The sequence below is a fragment of the Siphateles boraxobius genome, unplaced genomic scaffold (genome assembly GCF_051911475.1).
Source record: "Siphateles boraxobius isolate OS27281-9 unplaced genomic scaffold, OSU_SipBor_1 25, whole genome shotgun sequence".
Lineage (NCBI taxonomy): Eukaryota > Metazoa > Chordata > Actinopteri > Cypriniformes > Leuciscidae > Siphateles > Siphateles boraxobius.
The window spans coordinates 34,912,900-34,935,883 of NW_027508866.1; the positions used below are offsets into that span (position 1 = coordinate 34,912,900).

General features: G+C 34.8%; 2 protein-coding genes across 2 annotated transcripts; one reads left to right on the forward strand and one right to left on the reverse strand.

The window, feature by feature from the left end:
* The first annotated feature begins 96 nt into the window (after positions 1-96).
* On the forward strand, positions 97-5,150 carry LOC143750751 (uncharacterized). Its single transcript, XM_077243920.1, has 3 exons — positions 97-410; positions 4,634-4,987; positions 5,138-5,150. The coding sequence occupies exons 1-3, from the start codon at positions 97-99 to the stop codon at positions 5,148-5,150; spliced, it is 681 nt and encodes a 226-aa protein (XP_077100035.1).
* Positions 5,151-8,398: 3,248 nt separating this feature from the next.
* On the reverse strand, positions 8,399-22,427 carry slc25a1b (slc25a1 solute carrier family 25 member 1b). The gene is made up of 9 exons (XM_077243727.1): positions 22,095-22,427; positions 13,477-13,584; positions 12,737-12,836; positions 11,565-11,703; positions 11,120-11,204; positions 10,220-10,324; positions 10,008-10,123; positions 9,841-9,914; positions 8,399-8,925 (listed from the first exon to the last, which is right to left on the reverse strand). The coding sequence occupies exons 1-9, from the start codon at positions 22,204-22,206 to the stop codon at positions 8,811-8,813; spliced, it is 954 nt and encodes a 317-aa protein (XP_077099842.1). The 5' UTR covers positions 22,207-22,427; the 3' UTR covers positions 8,399-8,810.
* Between the last annotated feature and the right edge of the window lie 557 nt (positions 22,428-22,984).

The following is a 22,984-nucleotide window of genomic DNA, read 5'->3' on the forward strand; positions in this document are numbered from 1 at the left end:
TCCACATGACACATGCAGTTCTGTTTATGAACCGCTAGAGAACCAAAAGTTCAAATACAAAATCAGTACCTAATAAATTGCTGTGTGAGCATTTGCATGTCACTGCTGTGTTTTCTGACAGGACCGACAAGTGCTGACCACTTAAAAGAGTCTCAGCTCAAAGACGACGCCCAGAAAAAACTAGACGCCATTGGTTCTAGACGCAAGCTGTCTGCTTCTTACAATCGAGCGAACCGGGGCCAGCATGTCTTCAACAACGGAATCCTTGGGTTCCACCGCAGTGTTCTGCAGGACCTGCTGACAGATGTGGGGGGCTACGATGAGCAACTGGAGAACCTGGTGCAGGACCTCATGATCCCCCTTAGTCAATCTCAACAACATTCAATTAGCACAATGGTGGCCCACTTCAGGTCAGTGTGTGTGTGTGTGTGTGTGTGTGTGTGTGTGTGTGTGTGTGTGTGTGTGTGTGTGTGTGTGTGTGTGTGTGTGTGTGTGTGTGTTTGTGTGTGTGTGTGTGTGTGTGTGTGTGTGTGTGTGTGTGTGTGTGTGTGTGTGTGTGTGTGTGTGTGTGTGTGTGTTTGGCAGGTGGGATGAGTGCTACAGTTTGTAGACACCTTAGTGTGTAAGTTTTGTATCTGGATGATAAAACAATATCAATAATTATGATAAAAAATATCACAGCTCTCACGCTCATGCAGGCCACATCTGGATCAAAAAAGTATAAAGCCCTATTCTGATGGTAATTGTTTCTCATGGGGTTGTATGGCATTTTCATCATTTAGAGGGGCTAGTCTGTGATTTTATTGCCATCTGAATCCAGAAAGTCTGTGTTTTTCTCTCACCACACCGCATGAATATCCCCGTTTTACCCCGAATTACCTACTGTTTTTAGACAAACACCAAGGTCGAGTGGTTATTTTAATTGAATTCCGAATCCATATCTCTGAGTTTACAAGAAAAGATCAATTTTGACCACTGCCGAGCACCGTAAAATAACTGTTGAGCTTTGGGGATGCATTTTAAAGATCTAGCCTACACTTTTATTACTGAAATGCTGGAAAGTATTCCGCTCAAAAGAGAAAGAAAAGAAAAACACAAAGACTTTTGAAGTGGGTTGTTATTATGGCAGCAATTATATACATTAAAACATAAAACAAGCAACTTTGTCTTTACCTCAGTTAATAAGAGGCTGTATTAACTTATTCAACTCATAACTCTATATTTTAAATAATTTTGAGATAAAATACAAGACTAGGGGCCCTATCATACACTCGGCGCAATGCTATGCGCTTAGATCGTTAAAAAAGGGCCCTAGTGCTTCTTCCTATTTTTAAACATGAGATTTGAATAATCAAATAATAATTAGGATATTCTTTTCCTATTATTAAATTAAATATGAACTTATTCGTATTATTCCAAGCATCCACTGGGTGAGCAGCATCATATAATACACCTGCTAATTGTAAGGGATCCACTGGAGGCAAATGTAGATGAGAACATAGAAGTGCAGATTTTTTATAAACATAACAAGATCAAACATAAAACAAAAGCATGGGATGGCATGAACTCAAAAAGGGACACCTGTGAAGAATTAACCAATGAACCAAAGACAACATGACACATCAGACAAGGGAACACATGGCAGGATCACATGACTAACATGAAGCATGACATGAGACATAAACCAAAACCAAATCGTGACACTAATATTAATTGTGAAAATTGTTTTAAGATGTAGATATAGAAAATTAAGTCATATGTTGATAATGCTGAAAAGTATGTATCCCCTGAGATAAGTTGCCAAATTAGGGTATAAAAAGGATTATCCAATGTATTGACAATGAGTGGTATCTCAAGGTAAACTGGATCCATGTGCTGGTCATGGCATTATTGTGCATTCCGGGCTCATGGGTGAGGGGTGGCAGCCTGGGAAAACCCAGACAAACTGCCGGCAAATTTAGATTTGCCTTGCAAGTTAGTCTGGCGAAGAGCCCATTCAAGCTCATTTCCAATCTTTTCAATTAGAGGCACCAATCACAATCGTTGAGGCGGGCTTTACAAGATGACGATCAATCTGATTGGCTTTAGGTCTATGCAATTGCGCCCAGAGGCATTTGAGCGACGTCCGTTGGTGACGCCCCTTTGGAAATGAGCTGTGAATGAACCTTCCCCAGACCCTAACTCAGTTACGACTGAGAAGGGTCTGGTTTTAACCAGGCTAGAGGGGTGGGTTGTGGCCCAGTAGAAATCTCGTTCCAGGGCCGGGGCCCTTAGAGAAGATCTTTATAGGCCCTCCTGGCCTCAGCGTCCCCTGTACACAGTCCTCCTTCTCAATCTATGTATTTTGAGTAAATAAATTTAGCAAATGGTAATATTCTCTTGCAAAACTGATAGTGTTACATTTTGTTGACTACATCTTTCCATTTTTAACTAGATATTCTCTTGAGGAGTTTCACACAACACATTTTATGATAGAACAGGGGTGTCCAAACCTGCTCCTGGAGGGCTAGCAGAGTTTAGCTCCAACCCTGATTAAACATATCTGAAAAATCTAACCAAAGTCTTCAGGATTACTTCGAATTATAAGTTATATCATAAATTACATTATATGATTGATAAAGGATGGAGCTAAACCCTCAAGGACAGTGGACCCCAAGAGCTAGAGTTTGCCACACTCCTGAGGTTGAAGACAAAACAGTTCAGCAGTGAAAAAATATAAGAAATGCATGTGCCTTCATTTTAGGACACTTAGACATTTCATACATGCAGCATATTTTGCATATTACATGTTTTTTGCATCAACAATAAATCCCAGAAACATTTGATGATTTTAGCCTTTTTCTATACGTACCCTAATAGGGCAACGCATCCTGGGAGATACAACTCATAAAATCAAACTATTTCAAATATTTCAAAAATTATTTTGGATATGTTTTACTTAAGTCCCGATAATATAAAAAGTGACATAAAATGATTTTTTGATTATCGTTTTCCACTTTAGCTTGTTTTAGGGTTGAAATGGCCGACTCCCTGTTCAGTGACTACTGAATCGGGACCTGGTTGAGACGCACTCTGGTTAGAGTGTGAACAGATTCTAAATAAAGATGGATTCTTAATAAGTCCTCTCCAAAACCTCTCACTCTTACACTTACTCTTCCTTTTCCCATTCTTCTTCCCACATTAACAGTTAATCAAGTGAAAGAAATTACGTTCAATTGTTCAATTATTATGCAGTAATTTGTTTTCGTTTGCATTATACAGTATAGACCTTATGCGCCAGAGAATCAAGGGCACAGCCATCTTTAGAATATTGTCTTTGAACTGGCATTGCTGTCCAGGAGTAATTAGCTTTTGAAGTGGATTTAATTGATGTAAAGTTAACGAAAGTTATCATGAGGATTGTAATGTTTAAAGCAGATGTCTTAACATAGTCAGTAGACCGGGAACATTTTAAAATGAGCCGTTCATTTATAAATACGCAAGATCGCTGTGAAAACACAGACCGGAAAACACAAGACAATGAGCGCAGCGATGAAAAGGGGCGGGGCTACATAAGGTCTATAGTAAGCCATGCGTATTTTAAATATAATATCATTCATACTTCTTAGGATTATCATGAACTGACAGTTTGGTGACACAATTTTTGAGGGACGACCTGATTTTCCCTTTAGCTGCTCAACAGTTCAACAGGCGCTAGTTATAAAAAGGTCTTAGAGTCATTCCACGAAACCGGTACGATTTGAGTCCCTCTGACCTTTGTAAGTGTATTTTACCTATTGGGTCATCAAAATCTATTATTAAAAGCTTTTAGTATCAATTGAAATGTCTCTTTTAATAGAGTTTAAAATAATGACAAACATTTTATCTTTATATTAGAAATTATCTTGTTTTTTCAGTTGACACCACCTATTTTGTCATGTCCCTCATGGCCTTCTATGAAAGTGTACTTGGAATATGAATAATACAATTAGAAAAAAGTCCATACATTTTGCCATTCCCATGAATATCTATCTGTGCTTTTTTGCTGGTAATGTTTTTTAAACAATAAATAAATTCATGATTATTCATTAAAATCACATTATTTAGTTTCCTACCTCAGTAATCCCTCAACCCCGTAACACACCATTCTCTCCCCAAACAGGAAGTAACATTATATAATTCTTCTGAACAACATTGTGTGCAGACACAGGCAAGTTACCAACTACTTTTATAACTATAACTTATTTAGAATTGTTATATTGTGGTTGTCAAGCTCAACTGACTCAACCCTGTTACATCAAATAAAGATAGAATTCTATTACTTATGAAAATGATCTTTGTTATTTCAAAAGCATACATGATTTCTTAATATTATGCATTCCATGTGCTCTCGTGTTATTCACTACATATAGAGCAGTGGCCATTTTTAGCAAAAAAATCACAACCCCGTCACACTCAACCCCGTTACTTCTTTCCCACGAAGCATGTGCGCACATGGTAGGCTATTAGCATTTACTCTTAATTCTGAACCAGCTTGTGCATAAACAGCTTCAGTTCCATTTTCTTTTTTGGATTAATTGACATAATTAGACATTTTCACTTTTAATTTCAGTTGTTAAAGCTATACTGTTTTTGTTGTGTTTTATCTCTGTAGGGAAGGTGAGTTATATGTGGATTATAATGCAGATGTGTTTGGAGAGTATGTGAGGGAGCTCCGAAAGGCACTTGTGGCATACCTTAAGGCTGAAACATCTGTCAACAAAAATGGTAGATACGGGATCCAGAAGATTCGTCAGCGGGTGAAGTTTATCGCCGATCAGATGGTGAATAATGAGGTGTATGTGGACCCAATGGCCCGTGATCGCTGGCTGGAACAAAACCAAAATAACCGTGAGGAATACAATGCGGTTAAACGTGCATTGAAAGAATTTTTCCAGAACATCCTGCAGGCCTTCCAAAAAGCGTCAGACAAGATCCGTGTATTTCGCAGGACAAACAACTGGAGAAGGTTAGACAAAAACAGAAACTACCGTAGTTTAATAATTCTGAACAGAAACGTGTATTTGAAATTGCCATTAACCGGTTAACCAGACACTAAGTGGATGACCTTCAAAGTAAAGGACAATTTCTCACATAACTCTTGTTCTCTATTCATCAGTGACAGGAAGTGAGTCTGGACTAAAACCTGTTCCAGAACCAGTCTTCCTAATCATCTTATGGATCCTGTTTCCATCGTCTGTAGTGATGCTGTTAACACCTAAACCCCAACCAGTTCAGACAGACATCCAGAGATCTGTCTTCTGACCCGTAGTAATCTCTGGGAGGAGCTCTTCTATCTGAAATCAATAAGTAATGCTTTGGTTTGACTTAAATAATATACATACAGTAGCCTAACACTAACACATGTTGTGGGACTCTTTCCAGAGAAGTTTTGACATTAGGGAAATTACAAAACACAAAATAAATGATTGGTATACGATTGTTGTTGTATGAATTTAATGTATGATGTATTTTCTTTGTAAGTGTTGTGTGTTGACGTGGAGATCTATACGATCTAACATTTCAATATCAAATTGAGCCTAGGAAGAGGATAAGTTGAGCCACATGGAGATAAACTGTGCAATTGATAATGCCGAGTTAAAACTGAACATTTTACCTCTTGCTTTATCATAGCAAGACATTTTTTTATACAAAATGACTTATTAATATCAGTGTGTTAAATCTGTGATGAACTGGCCATCTATCCCACCTGCAACGTACAGATCCGGACTAATGCCACACACACGGCACCAACGTCATTTATGTAAGTGCATTACATATATAATAAACATTTCAGCCTAATATATTTACGAAAAGAAACAGACTCATTTGTCCAGTCAGCATAATTTATTCTGGATTAGAACATGAGCTGAAGGCACAATGTATTTTTTCCGTTAGCATGACAATTAATGCATATTTTAGGTCACACATTTGGAATGCATTCTGATTACTTTTACAGAAACTATGCCAAACTGTTTACAAAGTCAAATAAACACTAAGATTTGGCTGCAACATGGTCGTTAGATATATGGCATTACGGTATTTCTAAAACATGTCTTTCAACTTAGTAAAGAACCACAGGCACAAATGATAGTTTTGGCAGTCGGACCTCTCTGTAAATGCAAGGCAGTTTCTCTCCCATAATCACACATGATGTGCAGTGAAGGCAAACACACACTGTTTAGACAGCTGCACCCTGACCTCTGAAGGGTTGCATACTACAAGTTAAGACATTCTAGTAGTCTAGGTCTGGTGTGAAATACAAGACAGTTTTGAAATACATTTTTTTTTATGCAATACTGACTTTTTTTTTGGTACAATGTCTGTTGCATGTCAGTCTGCTACTTTGATCTCAAAGATATTGAATATGCTGAATATTTCACCTCTGTTGTCAGTCTTTACAGATCTGTGAGACTGTGTTGAGGTAGGAGAGCAGAAGGGAAAAGACGATATAAGCACACAGAATGTTATTTAAGGCATGTACTGATCCGTGATCAGTATTTAAGAGGCTCTGGTCAGATCTGTGGACCTTTTTAACATTATCTACAACATTCAACTACTGTTAAATAAGTAAACATCGTATTAGTTTTAGAGTAACCTGGTTCTTTGGTGAAACAGCACCGTTCAGTTTTTTAAACGATTTGTGTTTAAGCACAGGATGTTGTGTGGTGTTGATTTCAGAGATTGAGGCGTACAGTTATCATAACACGAATCATGTCACTGTTATTAAGGTATACTGTTACAGAACGGTGTAATTATATGCCAGTGATGGAAATGAAAATGTAAACAAGAATTTAAAAAAATAGATCATAAGATGTATTTTAGTATAGGCACTTAAAATAATTATTAAACCTGAATTGCTACCAAATGTGAAAGTGCATGTATCATATGTACCACTATAAGGTATTAAACACATTTTTATGTTATAATTAAAAGCTTTGGTTAATTTATGCATCTTAGAAAGTGACTAAAAATGATTTTCTTACTCAGTGATTTTGTCTTGTTTTCCAGTAAAAATATCGTAACATTGCTTGAGAAGCGAAATGAATCAAGATATTAAGTCTTGTTTTAATGTATATGAAAGCTCCTATATCTCGATAGCCCTATATGCAAGAATCACTCCTTCATTCCCACACTTAATGATGTGTTTTTTCACTTTGGAAACAGAAGGGTATATCGGCTGTTTCAACTCACTTTATATAAAAGCCATTTTTTGTTCCAATCAAAGTTCGAGCAACAAAATTCGAACTTTTTTAGATATCTGCAAAACAGTCATATTTCAGTCAATCAGTCATGTCATATTTATAATGTATTACTCTATCTGGTGGATTTGTGACACAACTACCATTAGGAAACATGGGAGAAGGATTTAGATCACTACTGAGGATGCACAATGGGAGGAATGTCTTCAGAAAATACACTATACTCGACACAACTTAATCCAATTCAAATCTCTACCTGAAGCGTCCCTGTATGTAACTCATGCCCGGTTGAGGAGGGCACATGTTGTAACCTTCACAAGTACTGGACTGATATTTTTGACCTACTTTTAAAAGTGTATTAAAAAAAGAGATTGTTCCAGATCCAATGATTGGCATTTTTGGAGTTATTTCTGTTCCTTCTTTTAGTAAATTTGAAGGACAGTCTATTTCTTTAATTATGATCCTTGCAAAGAGATTGATTCTTCAGAGGTGGGATTTTGTATCAAGGATATTTCTCTGTAACTAGAGTTCCCTTATTTTTATACATTCGGTATACTCTACTATTGCTTCCTTTTTGGAGCTTTGTTTATTAAAAACAAATGTCATATCAGAAAATTAAATAAAGTTTACAAAAAAAAAGATTAAGTCTTGTTTAATGAAAAATTTATCAGAATTAAGAGTTTTTTTGCTGAAAACAAGAAAGCTGAAAATGGTCTGAAAAATAAAATGGAATCAGGTTTTAGGAACTAATTTAATTAAATAATTTAAAAAGCCACTTAATTTTGATACATTTTTCCTAAACAAGGCATTTTTCTTCTCAAGTAAATGTGTCTTTAACAATGTTTAATTTAAAAATCTTTATATATTTGTAGTAGAAAACAAGACAAGGTTACACTTTATTTTAAGGGGATGTTGACGTAGACATAACATTACTACATGTACTTAGTAAAGTAATAACAGTAAATTTAGCATAATTACAAGTAACTAACCCAATAGGAAGTACATGTAGTTAATGAATATTACTCAGTACTTATTTGAGGAAGTGCAATATAACTGTTGTCACCCTTAAAATACAGTCTAACCCAAGATAAATATATATATTTCTTACCCTAACTATTTTTTTGTCTTGGGTTAGACTTTATTTTAAGGGTGATAATATAATATATATATATATATAATTTTTTTTTTTTTTTCTAAGATGCATATTCTGTTTAAGTTTTATGGTGTTCATAGAAGGCCGACAGAACTTAGTATGTGATCACATGTAAGGAAAACAAACAACGGAAAACAAGTATAATATTTGCTGGTAAATTGCACCATATAATAATATTTATACCTAATATTTAAAAAATAAAAATTAGATGCTGTTTTACATAAAAACATTTAAAAAAAAAAATTTTTTGTAAATACTATTTATCTTTAGACTAATTTCAAGTATTTGATTTCTGTCTCACATTAGTTGGTGAAATCTCTGTCTGTGTTGATTAAATGATGGTTATTAAGTACGTTCCAGTGACTTTCTTTGTCATCTGCTGTTGGCAGATATTTTGGCCCCTGTGTAAACAGCTGTCGCTCCACATCAGCGCTTCATTAATCTGTCTTCCACACCTTGTTGAGAACTTTAACCACTTCCTCGTAGATTATGAACACTATAGCCACGTCCAGACACACGCGACCTAACCTGGGGACGGTGCCTTTGTAAAATCTAGAGAATAGACAGAAATTTAAGTGAATACATAAGAGTCAATCAAACAAAACCTTTCAGAAACATGTACGTGTCATTATGCAATACATTCGAATTTGGTAGGAATGTGTGCATGCAAAATATCATTTCATATATACACTACCGTACAAACGTTTGGGGTCGGTAAGATTTTTAATGTTTTTAAAAGAAGTCTCTTGTGCTCACCAAGGCTGCATTTATTTGCAAAAATAAATACAGTAATATGTGAAATATTAACGCAATTTAAACTAATTGTTTTCTACTTGAGTATATTGTAAACTGTCATTTATTCCTGTGATGCAAAGCTAAATTTTCAGCAACATTACTCCAGTCTTCAGTGTCACATGATCCTTCAGAAATCATTCTAATATGTGACCCTGGACCACAAAACCAGTCACATGTCGCACGGGGATATCTGTGCCAATATCCAACAATACATTGTACGGGTCAAAATTATAGATTTTTCTTTTATGCCAAAAATCATTAGGATATTAAGTAAAGATCATGTTCCATGAAGACATTTTGTAAATTTCCTGCCATAAATATACAAAACATGTATTTTTGTGAGTGAATGCAGCATAATCGTGAACATAAATTAACAACTTTAAAGGAGATTTTCTCAATGTTTAGATTTTTTTGCACCCTCAGATTCCAGATGTTCAATAGTTGTATCTCAGCCAAATATTTTCATATCATAAACCATACATCAATGGAAACTTATTTATTCAGCTTTCATGTGGTGTATAAATCTCAATTTCAAAGAATTTACCTATGTGACTGGTTTTGTGGTCCAGGGTCACATATGAGGATTTGATGTTATCAATGTTAAAAAACTGCTTTAGATTCAGCCATAAATACCTCTATCAGGCACTTTGCTTGAGTGTCATGTTTACTTACGCAGCCGGTCCTTCGTGTTTCATGATTTTGACGGCGCAGTCAACGGTGCTCTTATATTTATGAGCTTCCAATCCCTGTAAACAATTATTAAAACAACATTGAAATATCCCCTTCATGTTTTTTTATTATTCATTTTTTTATGCTTGACAATGAATTTTAATACTCACCTGCATTCTAGTTTTGATGACATCCAGTGGTGTATTTCCAAACACGCTCGCGGCTCCAGCAAAGGCTCCAAACATTCCGGTTATGAGGGGGTTAATAGTCTTATTGGGGTTATCGCCTAGTTTCAGAGTGAACACAGTTTCATCTCAGCCACATTGCTTCATTAGCACAAACAGTGCTTATATATTTATAATTACTACATCATGTTTCATACCTTTGTACCAGTTTCTCAGAGAGGTCATTACGTAGAATCGGATGGCCTGGTTTGAGCCCTGCTTCAGTACTGTTGCGGTCAATCCCTGATATGTTCCTTTGAGTCCTGGTAAATAAGAAAAGAGATTCAAAGATCATAATTTAAAAGACTTACAAAGCAGAATTATTCAAAGAGTCCCAACAAGTAAGGAGGTTGTTTTCTTTCGACTACAATGACTGGTTTGTATTGAAATGAGCTTCCTGTGGTTCGAATAAGCGATTGGATCAGAGGTTGCTTAAAGTGTGACGGTCACATGGATTGCTGCGTCACATGATGTTCATGGGAGATCATACCAGACTGAATTAGTTATAAATGCAAATCTGTAAATGATAAAAGCTAAAAACTAGGTTTTTTCATACAAGGATTTAAGCCATCTAAATTCTCATATTACCCGTTCACTCAATTTTGTGGCAGTGTTGTTATCATTAACTAAATGTATAATTAATCATAATAGATTAAATAAACTAAAATATAATACTAGATTAAAAATTTATTTACTAAAAAATAATCACTAAAAAAACTCAAATTAAAAGGGAAACTGAAAATGTCCAAAATATTAATAAATACTATAAATACTATGTTTAATTCTAAAAATAATTTTGTAAAACTTTTCTGGGGTCGTTTCATAATAAACATGACTATGATAAAATATATTAGCTATAACATCAAGAATAAAACTGTCAAAATAAAACGTATAAAGCAGACATGCATATAAAAGTAAAACTATCAAATGAAATTAGAAACGGTTCTCTAGAAAAGCAGTTTCAGCTTATATATCACTTTTCAGATGTATTTGTTGTTAGTGTGTTTTGTCTCCAGAAGGTGGCGCTGCACAACAAACCTTTCACCACACACATGTACCTTGTGTTCGGATTATTTCCCTCACACCGTGGAAAAACCCTCTGTACTTTGGGTTCGCTGAGCACTGATCATGGATGAATTTGACCTGAAAAAAACAACAACATTTTTTATCAAAATTAACATTGAACACATCAGTTCAATCACTTCACACTGGTTATATTTCCTATGCATTTCAGATATAAATGCATTAAAGCTGCAATAAAAGTGTAATCTGTTAATACACTTGCCTAATATTCTTCTTACATAAGTAAAGCACAAGTAAACTGTAAGACTTCAAATTTGTATTAGTGTAATAACGTCTTATACTGTGTCTAGACTGCAAGTGAGCAATGCAATGTGACTAGACTAAAATATCACATTGCTCACTCTCTGTGTAGACCGTAAGTACTAGGTTACTGACTATCAGCGCATGCTAAAAAGCATCAGCAATAATCATCTGGCACACCTTTACAGTCTCCATCGGACACACCACGACTATAGCCTCCGCAACTCCTGCGCCCAGACCACAGATTAGACCCCGCGTGCTGTCCAGCTTCCCAGACTCATCCCTCATCTTATTACTGAGGAATTCAAACATCCCGAACCTGCAGAGAAAGAGACACACGCACACGTTTCCTGCTTAAAATGAAAAGAAAAAGCTTCCTTCTCATTTACTTTGCAGAACTTTGCTTTATGAGCACAACAAAATAACTAAATAAATATGAATTATAAATAAAGAAATAGCTATAAATGTGAATAAATATATACACAACACATATAAATACATCCAAAAATCTATATATACATGTGTATATATTTATAGTTATGTGTTTATATACTGTATATATATATATACATACAGTGTTGTTGTAGTAACATTAAGATACAGGTTTTATTCATATTTGTAGTCACATTTTTAATTTCTGTTTATTTCAATATTAAAGTTTTATTGTTTTTTTAATCTTTTTAATTAGTTTATACAGTATAGTTTTATAGTATATACTGTAGACACGCACACACACACATATATATATATAAGGGTTCATTTTACGATTCATTTGTTTTATCAGTTTAACCCGTTCGTTAGCAATCAACTAATTAATGCAGAAACTGTGAAAATAAATGATAATAAATACTATAAAGTGTATAAATAATACTAAAACAGCACTGTTTCATTCTAACATGATTTTAAATACTGTGCTTTACAAAATAATTTTGTAAAAAAATACACGACTATAATAAAAAATATCTACGTTATTTCAAAAACAATAAAATCGTCAAAATAAAACTGAAAAAAGCAGCCAAACAGGCGTGCATATAAAGTAAATATATCAAATGTATCAAAATATATATATAATATAAGTTATACGTTTTCCCCCGTCATACTTAACATCTTCGGTTGGTGTTACACAATATGTCACGCTCTTATTCATGCAAATGCTTTTAAACCATTCAAGCGTGACAATACATGTGTCATGATGGCTAGTGAGCAAGTTATACTCTACAAAAGAAATATCTAGCCGATGAAAGAGAGCAGAGCGAAACTAGAAAAAGTGTGCATCTCTCGGCCAGAATAACCGGCATTGAGCGGCAGATTCAGTTCACACTGAGAGTGTGTGAGGCGTATGGAGTGCTTACCTCACGGCAGCTTTGGGAATGGAGCCATAGAGCAGCGAGCTCAGGCCCCGGTACAGGCCCTTCACCCCGTGACCCCGCACCGTCTGCTGCACACAGTCAACTGAGCAGAGAACCACAGCAAGTCACCGTCTCCAAGAGCATCATGGCATTTTAATCTGAGACATCATGCCTGATGAAGGTCGTGAGACCGAAACGTCGCTAATAAAATTTGAATACTCATTTGCAAGTATTGATAGTGTGCGGGACTCGGGAGTTCCTTGTTTTTTTAATCTGTTACTTTCATTTACAATGCTTATCTATAGTAAACGTGGTTGGGTATGAATTATTAAAAGCATCCATTTCCTTTTCAGATTGTTCTAGTGCTGATCCCCTGCAGCTGAGTACTTCATTCATTTATCGGTTCAGAAGAGAACATGATCAGACTGTTGGAACGTGACCCTGCCGGTTGCACGCGTGCTATTGGCTAACAAATGAACTCGGTTGAACAATCAGTGCTGATAAAGTTGTTGTGAAAAGGGGCCACAAAGTCCAGTGGCAGATAAACCCAAACCCAGATCAGTTACTGAACTTTGAACCTTCAAACCTGAGTGGACTCTGTCTCTGCTGATGCGTTTTTACACATAATGATTACATGAAAGTGTTTGAAAAGCTCTCAGGACAAAGCAGATGCAATTAACATGGAAACAATCGTTAAGAGTCTACTTAAGATAATACCATGAAGCCATGAAGTAAATACACACCGATGCCTTTGTACCGAGGCGGGTTTGCCTTCTCGTCTAACTGCAGCTGAGTTTTCACATACTCGGTCGGAAATGTGATGCAGATTTCAATGCCTCCGGCTAACCCACCTGCAAAACACACAATTTATTCATATTGATAATATTAATAATACAAGTCGAAATATAACAGATGGAAAATACCGCCATATTTAAAGGCTGTTTTGGTCAAAACAAACAAACAAACAAAAAATATTAATTTGTCATGCGAGTAAATATCTATCTTTCTATCTATCTATCTATCTATCTATCTATCTATCTATCTATCTATCTATCTATCTATCTATCTATCTATCTATCTATCCAACTTTCTGTCTGTCTGTCCATCCATCCATCCATCCATCCATCCATCCATCCAGCTGTCTGTCTATCTATCTATCTATCTATCTATCTATCTATCTATCTATCTATCTATCTATCTATCTATCTATCTATCTATCTATCTATCTATCTATCTATCTATCTATCCAGCTGTGTATCTATCTATCTATCTATCTATCTATCTATCTATCTATCTATCTATCCAACTTTCTGTCTGTCTGTCCATCCATCCATCCATCCATCCATCCAGCTGTCTGTCTATCTATCTATCTATCTATCTATCTATCTATCTATCTATCTATCTATCTATCTATCCAGCTGTCTGTCTATCTATCAATCTATCTATCTATCTATCTATCTATCTATCCAACTTTCTGTCTTTCTGTCCATCCATCCATCCATCCATCCATCCAGCTGTCTGTCTATCTATCTATCTATCTATCTATCCAACTTTCTGTCTGTCTGTCCATCCATCCATCCATCCAGCTGTCTGTCTATCTATCTATCTATCTATCTATCTATCTATCTATCTATCTATCTATCTATCTATCTATCCAGCTGTCTGTCTATCTATCTATCTATCTATCTATCTATCTATCTATCTATCTATCTATCTATCTATCTATCTATCTATCTATCTATCTATCCAGCTGTCTGTCTATCTATCTATCTATCTATCTATCTATCTATCTATCTATCTATCTATCTATCTATCTATCTATCCAGCTGTGTATCTATCTATCTATCTATCTATCTATCTATCTATCTATCTATCTATCTATCTATCTATCTATCTATCTATCTATCTATCTATCTATCTATCTATCTATCCAGCTGTCTGTCTGTCTGTCGGTCTATCTATCTATCTATCTATCTATCTATCTATCTATCTATCTATCTATCTATCTATCTATCTATCTATCTATCTATCTATCTATCTATCTATCCAGTTGTCTGTCTGTCCATCCATCCATCCATCCAGCTGTCTGTCTATCTATCTATCTATCTATCTATCTATCTATCTATCTATCTATCTATCTATCTATCCAGCTGTCTGTCTATCTATCAATCTATCTATCTATCTATCTATCTATCTATCTATCTATCTATCTATCGATCTATCTATCCAGCTGTCTGTCTGTCTGTCGGTCTATCTATCTATCTATCTATCTATCTATCTATCTATCTATCTATCTATCTATCTATCTATCTATCTATCTATCCAGCTGTCTGTCTGTCGGTCTATCTATCTATCTATCTATCTATCTATCTATCTATCTATCTATCTATCTATCTATCTATCTATCTATCCAGCTGTCTTTCTATCTATCTATCTATCTATCTATCTATCTATCTATCTATCTATCTATCTATCTATCTATCTATCTATCTATCTATCTATCTATCTATCTATCCAGCTGTCTGTCTGTCGGTCTATCTATCTATCTATCTATCTATCTATCTATCTATCTATCTATCTATCTATCTATCTATCTATCTATCTATCTATCTATCTATCTATCTATCTATCTATCTATCCAGCTGTCTGTCTGTCGGTCTATCTATCTATTTATCTATCTATCTATCCAGCTGTCTGTCTGTCGGTCTATCTATCTATCTATCTATCTATCTATCTATCTATCTATCTATCTATCTATCTATCTATCCAGCTGTCTGTCTGTCGGTCTATCTATCTATTTATCTATCTATCTATCCAGCTGACTGTCTGTCTATCTATCTATTTATCTATCTATCTATCTATCTATCTATCTATCTATCTATCTATCTATCTATCTATCTATCTATCTATCTATCTATCTATCTATCTATCCAGCTGACTGTCTGTCTATCTATCTATCTATCTATCTATCTATCTATCTATCTATCTATCTATCTATCTATCTATCTATCTATCCAGCTGACTGTCTGTCGGTCTATCTATCTATCTATCTATCTATCTATCTATCTATCTATCTATCTATCTATCTATCTATCTATCTATCTATCTATCTATCCAGCTGACTGTCTGTCTATCTATCTATTTATCTATCTATCTATCCAGCTGTCTGTCTGTCTGTCTGTCTGTCTATCTATCTATCTATCTATCTATCTATCTATCTATCTATCTATCTATCTATCTATCTATCTATCTATCTATCTATCCAGCTGACTGTCTGTCTATCTATCTATTTATCTATCTATCTATCCAGCTGTCTGTCTGTCTGTCTGTCTATCTATCTATCTATCTATCTATCTATCTATCTATCTATCTATCTATCTATCTATCTATCTATCTATCTATCTATCTATCCAGCTGTCTGTCTGTCGGTCTATCTATCTATCTATCTATCTATCTATCTATCTATCTATCTATCTATCTATCTATCTATCTATCTATCTATCTATCTATCTATCTATCTATCTATCTAACTATCTATCTATCTGTCTGTCTGTCTGTCTATCTATCTATCTATCTATCTATCTGTCTGTCTGTCTGTCTGTATACAGTATATATATTAGAACTATTCTGGTCACTAAATGTGACTAATACATTTAAATCACTAACCCTAATAGTAATAGTGATTAATTAATGTAATTTTATTTTAGTCAAGTAATTAAATGTACACTACTCTTAAAAATTTGCCGTCGGTAAGATTTGTAAATGTATGCTTAACAAGGCCTCATTTAAGTGATAATTTTTTTAAATAAAAACAAACTATTTTCTTTTTTAAAAATGTTCAAATGTAATTTATTTCTGTGATCAAAGCTGTCTATCTATCAAAGTGTCACATGATCCTTCAGAAATCATTCTAATATGACGATTTGCTGCTCAAGAAACATTTATGATTATTATCAGTGTTGAAAACAGTTGTGCTGCTTCATATGTTTGTGGAAACCATAATACATATTATTATTCAGGATTCTTGTGATGAATAGAAAGTTCTAAAGAGCCGCATTTCCTTGAAATAGAATCTTATAAAATTATTAATATCCCTTTTGACAAATTGAATGTGTCCTTGAACGGTGGTGTATTACGAGTTTTTACAGCAATGATCACCTCTATGAATAACGAATGCCTTGTAAATCCCAATGATCTGTCGCCACCTTAACTGTGTGTTTTGAGCACATCTGTAGGAAAGGGGGCGTGTCCATCTGTGATTGGCTCACTGGATCCGCCCCTGCTCGCACAGATGGGTGTGGCTTCTGGAACAAACGTCCTGCTCTTTAATCAGATCTCAACTTTGTTTACACATTTATGCTTCTTTTACTGCCATGTGTGCAGAAAAGCTTCAGATGATCCATCAAATGGGTTTGATTCGACACGCAGACGTTATTATACACTGTATACGTTTTAAAATAAAAATGTATTGCTCTTTTATAGCTCAGAAGAGTTATTTTTAATTTAAGTATCAACTTTGTCTGAGGTGTTTCTACTAAAATAAATACCAATGAGTCAATAGTTGTCATACAGTTAGAGTATAGAGCTATGAAATGATCCTGGATAGAAGTTCACAACATCTGGCGACAAATGTTGGTAGCACTTTATTTGACAGTCCTGTTTCCCATGTACTTATTATAGTAATTAGTAATAACTAGGTACTAACCCTGAATCTACCCCTAAACCTAAACTTAACCCATGTAGTTACCTTATATTAGCCAGTATTTGCTTAGGTAAGTACACTGTAAGTACATTTACTGTAAAATGAAGCGCAACTGAAACATTTGCGTTCATATTAATATCTCTTAAACTTTGATGGCAGACTTGTGTCAAATCTGAGCACAATTGGAGACACTTCCTAGATGTCTTTGGAAACTTTACACTGAAAAAAAACATTTGGTGTAGAAAGTAATTTATTCTCAGAAATTGCTTGTAAATTTCACTAATAATTACAAAGAAACAGCAATAACGGACTGAATCAAGTGTGAAAGTTTGAAGTAGAAAGACTGCGATAGTCTACATGGCTGTCTAGAAGAAAGAAAACAGATTTTAAAGAGATTTCATTTAATTTTTCTTTCCTATGGGATGTACTGAAACGCATATTGCATCATCTAAATAATCGACACTGTTGTGGAACTGAATTGAGGTGAATAATGACACGATTGTCTTTTTTAGAGCTGATTTACAGCAGAATTTGTCTTGTATTTGATTAAGTTTGCATCATGAAAATCCGCTAAATGATTTCTGATGTTTCCTCCAGGTGTGCATTAACTAGTTTCTCTGAATTGTTTCTGTTAATCGTCTCCTATTAGTTTTCATGATGTTCTGTCCTCAGATAAACTGTGCATGCTCTCTTGAGAGCGTAGGATTATTTTTAATATATACAAACACATTTTCTGTAAAAACCATATACCTGTTTAACAGGTTTTGACATAACTGACGAGCACATATCTGTCTAATAGCAGGTGAATCAGCAGGTTATACTGTCGGAGGGTCACAAAACTGCCCTGAGCGAGAGAAGAGGAGCGCTAAAACATCACCAAAACCTACACAACAACACACGTCCATGGAAGAAGAAGTTACTGTATGTGTACATAAATCAATTCAAATATTTTAGAGTGTATAATATATAATATGATATAAAATAAAATAATATATATTATATTATAATATTTTTATTTTATATACATATCAAATTATACACTAGGTTGTTTTTTTAAGGCTCTTCTGCTCACCCAGGCTTCATTTATTTGATCTAAAATACAGTAAAAACAGTAGTATTATGTAATGTAATTAGTATTTAAAATAACTGTTTTCTATATGAATATATTGTCTATTCCTGTGATCAAAGCTGAATTTTCAGCATCATTGTGTCACATGATCCTTCAGAAATCATTCTGATATGATGATTTCTGTTAATGTTGATAACTGATGCGCTGCTTCATATTTTTGACTTGCTACAACAATAGTTATAAAGGAAGTTTAGACCACTAGTTCTCTATTGTAGAATTATATGAAACTAACTGATGTATCAGTACCTAGTAGGCCTGTCACGATAACAAATTTTGCTGGACAATAAATGAACCAAGAAATTATTGCGATAAACGATAATATTGATAATAAACGATAATATTGTCGTTCTGAGACCATTTTCATCTAAAATAATGATACACCTTTTCAAAGATCAATAAACTTTTATTTCTAAAGACTATTTAAATGAACAAAACAACCAAAAACAATAAAAGCAATGGACTCTCAGTCTCTGTTAACAAAAATGCACTTACCAATGTGTGACACTGAGAATCATATGCATCATGTAGCCTACTGTGTGGTCTCATATGAGTATGTGCGCTAGTTTGTTTGTTTGTTTGTGTGTGTGTGTGTGTGCTCGCCTCTCATTTGAGTATGTGCGCTAGTTTGTGTGTGTGTGTGTGCTCGCGTCTCATATGAGTTTATGCGTGGAGAGTTTGTGTGTGTGCGCGCGCGTCTCATGAGTGTGCGCGAGTTTGTGTTTGTGCGCACGTGTCTCATGTGCGTGGAGAGTTTGTGTGTGCGCGCATCTCGTGTGTGTAGAGTTTGCATGTATGTGCGTGAGCGACTTTAGGTGTGTCGTTGTGCATTTCATATGTATTTGTTTGAGCATTCAGCAGTATACATGTATATTTGACTACTTAGTATATGTGTATGCAAGTGTTTCATATATGTGTGCGTGAATGAACGGCGCCTCATATGAGGGTGAGAGAGCGCGAGAGAAAGAGAGAGGGACCAGCGACATTTAGTGCTTGCACTATGGCGCTCTGCAATCAAATAGATTGTAAATGGGCTCAGTAAAAAAAAAAAAAAATAATAATAATAAAAAAACAAATCGAAAATCAATGTGTGGCGGTCAGCGTTGATATTGTCATCCAGTCTCTTTGGTAGAGAGAGAGAGACGAGGAAAACAAACAAGCATGCAAATGAAAATTATCGAGGCCGGAAATCGCGACAGGCCTAAGTACAAATGCGACGGCCAAATCCAGATTGCTCTATATACAGCTGGCATATAAAAGCAAACAGCACTTTATAGAGTCCACTATCAGATTTTTCAAGGAAGCGAGGGATGTTTGATCATATAGCGCTCCAGAACTGTGCCCAGGTTCACAGACAATGCACATTTGAGCTTTTTTAACTGAAAGCAACTTGCACTGACATATCTAAAAATATTTGGAACAATGACACTATTTTCTTTTAGATCTGCTGTACAGCCAAAATGAACTCGGTTTGCATCATTGAATTATTTGCGTGTTTATGTATTAATGACACACCTAATCCGGCTTTACGTCTTTAAAGTCAAACAAAGTGAGTCTATGATGCAATCACTGGTGTTGTGTGTGTGTTTGCGTGAACACTGAGTGGTGTGATGTTCTGTGTTTTTCTGCTGAACTATCTTCATACTGGAGTACTAGTATGACTGGTCTTTTATCATTATGTCAGCAGAAAGGAATGTTGTTTCAGAGGTGGAGAAAGTCATTACGTTGTTACACCAATTAAACGTTTACAATCACTTTAAACATAAATGTGAACTGTGACATCTATTGAATGCATCTATCATAATCTAGTGCACTCGTAGTTGCATGTTCTAGTTATTAAACAAATATTTGGCAATAACGACACTCCATGTTACTGTGTTAATGTGTCCATGCCTCATCCGTCATCATTTCATCATGCATCCAGCACATTTATCACTCCACTGAGCATTACTGAGGCCATGAGCTTCATGCAGAACATCAGGAGATGTGAATGGAGCTAGTATGAGTTTCTCATTAACTGTCACTGCCCTGGCGAGACATTAACCACACTAACTAGAGACACTTCAGGGAAGAGTGGAAAAAGACAAGCTACAACAACTCTTTTAGTTATCCATAGATGCCGAGGTCAGACTAAAAGAAACATTCAGTAAAAAAAAAAGAATGTTAATGGATCGCTAATGGAATGTATGTCATAATTTAGAATCTGGGGTCAAATAAAAATATTATAATAATTGAATAAGATGCAATATGGATCAAATTAAATAAATAAATATATTGATCATATTTTATTACTAGAAGATTCGATCAACTTAAGAGTAGATACAAATTATTTTAGTTTTATTCATATTTTGAATAAGAATTAATTTTCGTTTCCATGTTAATTTTTGTTTAATTTTTAGTAATTTCACTATGTGCTTTTGTCTTTTTATTTAATATTGATATTTTGGTTACAATTTGTTTGTTTTATTTCTGGCTAATAATTTTAGTGCTTCAACTTCAAGTTTATTGCCAAGGCAACATTACTAATTTTTTTAGTTTCATTTTCCCAACCATTTATATTTTATTTTATTTCAGCTTTAACAAACGTATTTTGTATAGTTTTAGTTAAGGATAATAACCCTGATTGTTACTTATTAGCTCCAAATAATAATGATGAAATTTCCTTGGCATTCCTTTTTTTCAACCACTTGTTAAATATTAAACAAAAAGGCCCTTATAACAGCGATAAAGACATACTTTCTTTATCAATAAAGTAAAGTGAAGAACTTGACTGGGTCATTTCGCTCCAATAATCAAAACAAAAAATATATATTTTGCTTATAAAAATCAAGCCAGTTTAGCATTATTTTCATGACATTTGTCCACCTCATTACCATAATGCAAATTAAAATTAAATAATATTGATACAGCAATTTTTACGTTTAATTTACTGTATTTCAAATAAATTTACTGTATTTCACCTCTGAGAAGTGATTCAGAAGTAAAATGTTCCGACACATTACAGAAATAAAAAAGGGAAAATGTGCATGAAAACAATTTTACAATACAAAAGTCCCTGAAACGGATGCCATTAAATGACAGAAAGAAAGAAATTGGCTTAATTGTCATTAAACTATTTCACAATGCAATACATCTCCTATTTGTTTTGTTTTGATTTGATTTCGGGGTGTAGTGTGACGTTTTCCTGACACATTCCATTTTGTTACAGGCATATTGTTACATTGTAACACAGAAGTTCTAACCTGTATCAAAGAGCTTTTGTTACTTTGTGTCAACGTTCTACTTGTTACTTTGCATCAGTTCCAGTGAAACAGTCACATACACACACACACACACACACACACGATAGTGTGAATACTCGCCTGTGCAGTGATGATGACTACAGCCCTGTAGGGATTAATCGAGCAGAGGACTGTAAACAGTGTGGATGACAGTGCAAAAACTGTGGCATAGCTGATCCGGAGTCAGTAACAGCATTAACAGAAATGACTTCCATTGTTTCTTATGATTCACAAGCACAGAAAGACACTTACCTGCTAAAATAGCCTTTCCAGGGTGTGTGAGTTTGGCTTGTCCGGCGGGCGCAGCGGCTGATAAAAAGTGCGGTCTGTGGAAAGGACTCACAAATTTCGTGTTCACTGACATTTTTCTTGTTTTATAACAGGGTCTGCAGAGATAAACGCCTCATGCACAGCAGAAACAATATTTGTAGTGCAAACACCGCTCATAAGTGAAGTGTAGTGACGGGCTCTCTGAGATCTATTGACAGCCCGAAGTTTCCTGCTCTGTCAGTAGTATGTGTGTGTGTGTGTGTGTGTTTAAGGGAGGGAGAGTCTCTGTCGCAGCGCCATATTTCTGACAAACTCATCGTCAGTCCTGTTAAGGTGGAACGGACATTCTTTTGTTAAAGGTTCAATGGCTTGCCCTGAGTGTGAAAAAAAGCACATTTAAACATCATATCAGTAAAAACGAACTCCATAAACTTTACAGATGTGGTTTTTGAAGACCTTGTAAACGAAACGTGTATTTATTTTATTAGAAGATACACTTTTTTCCATCTTAAATTTCGGGTGTTTTTAAGCCGCAGCAATTTGTTAAAAAAAGAAGCAAAAAGCAAAAGACACTACAATCTTTTTTGCTTTGCTATATATAAATATATGATGAATTATTTGTAATATATATATATATATATATATATATATATATATATATATATATATATATATATATTGTAAAAAATATATTTTGTAAAAAATATATGTTGTAAAAAAAAAAAAAATATATATATATATATATATATACATGTGTGTGTGTTTGTGGTCGTGTGTGTGTGTGTGTGTGTGTGTTTGTGTGTGTGTGTGTGTGTGTGTGTGTGTGTGTGTGTGTGTGTGTGTGTGTGTGTGTGTGTGTGTGTGTGTGTGTG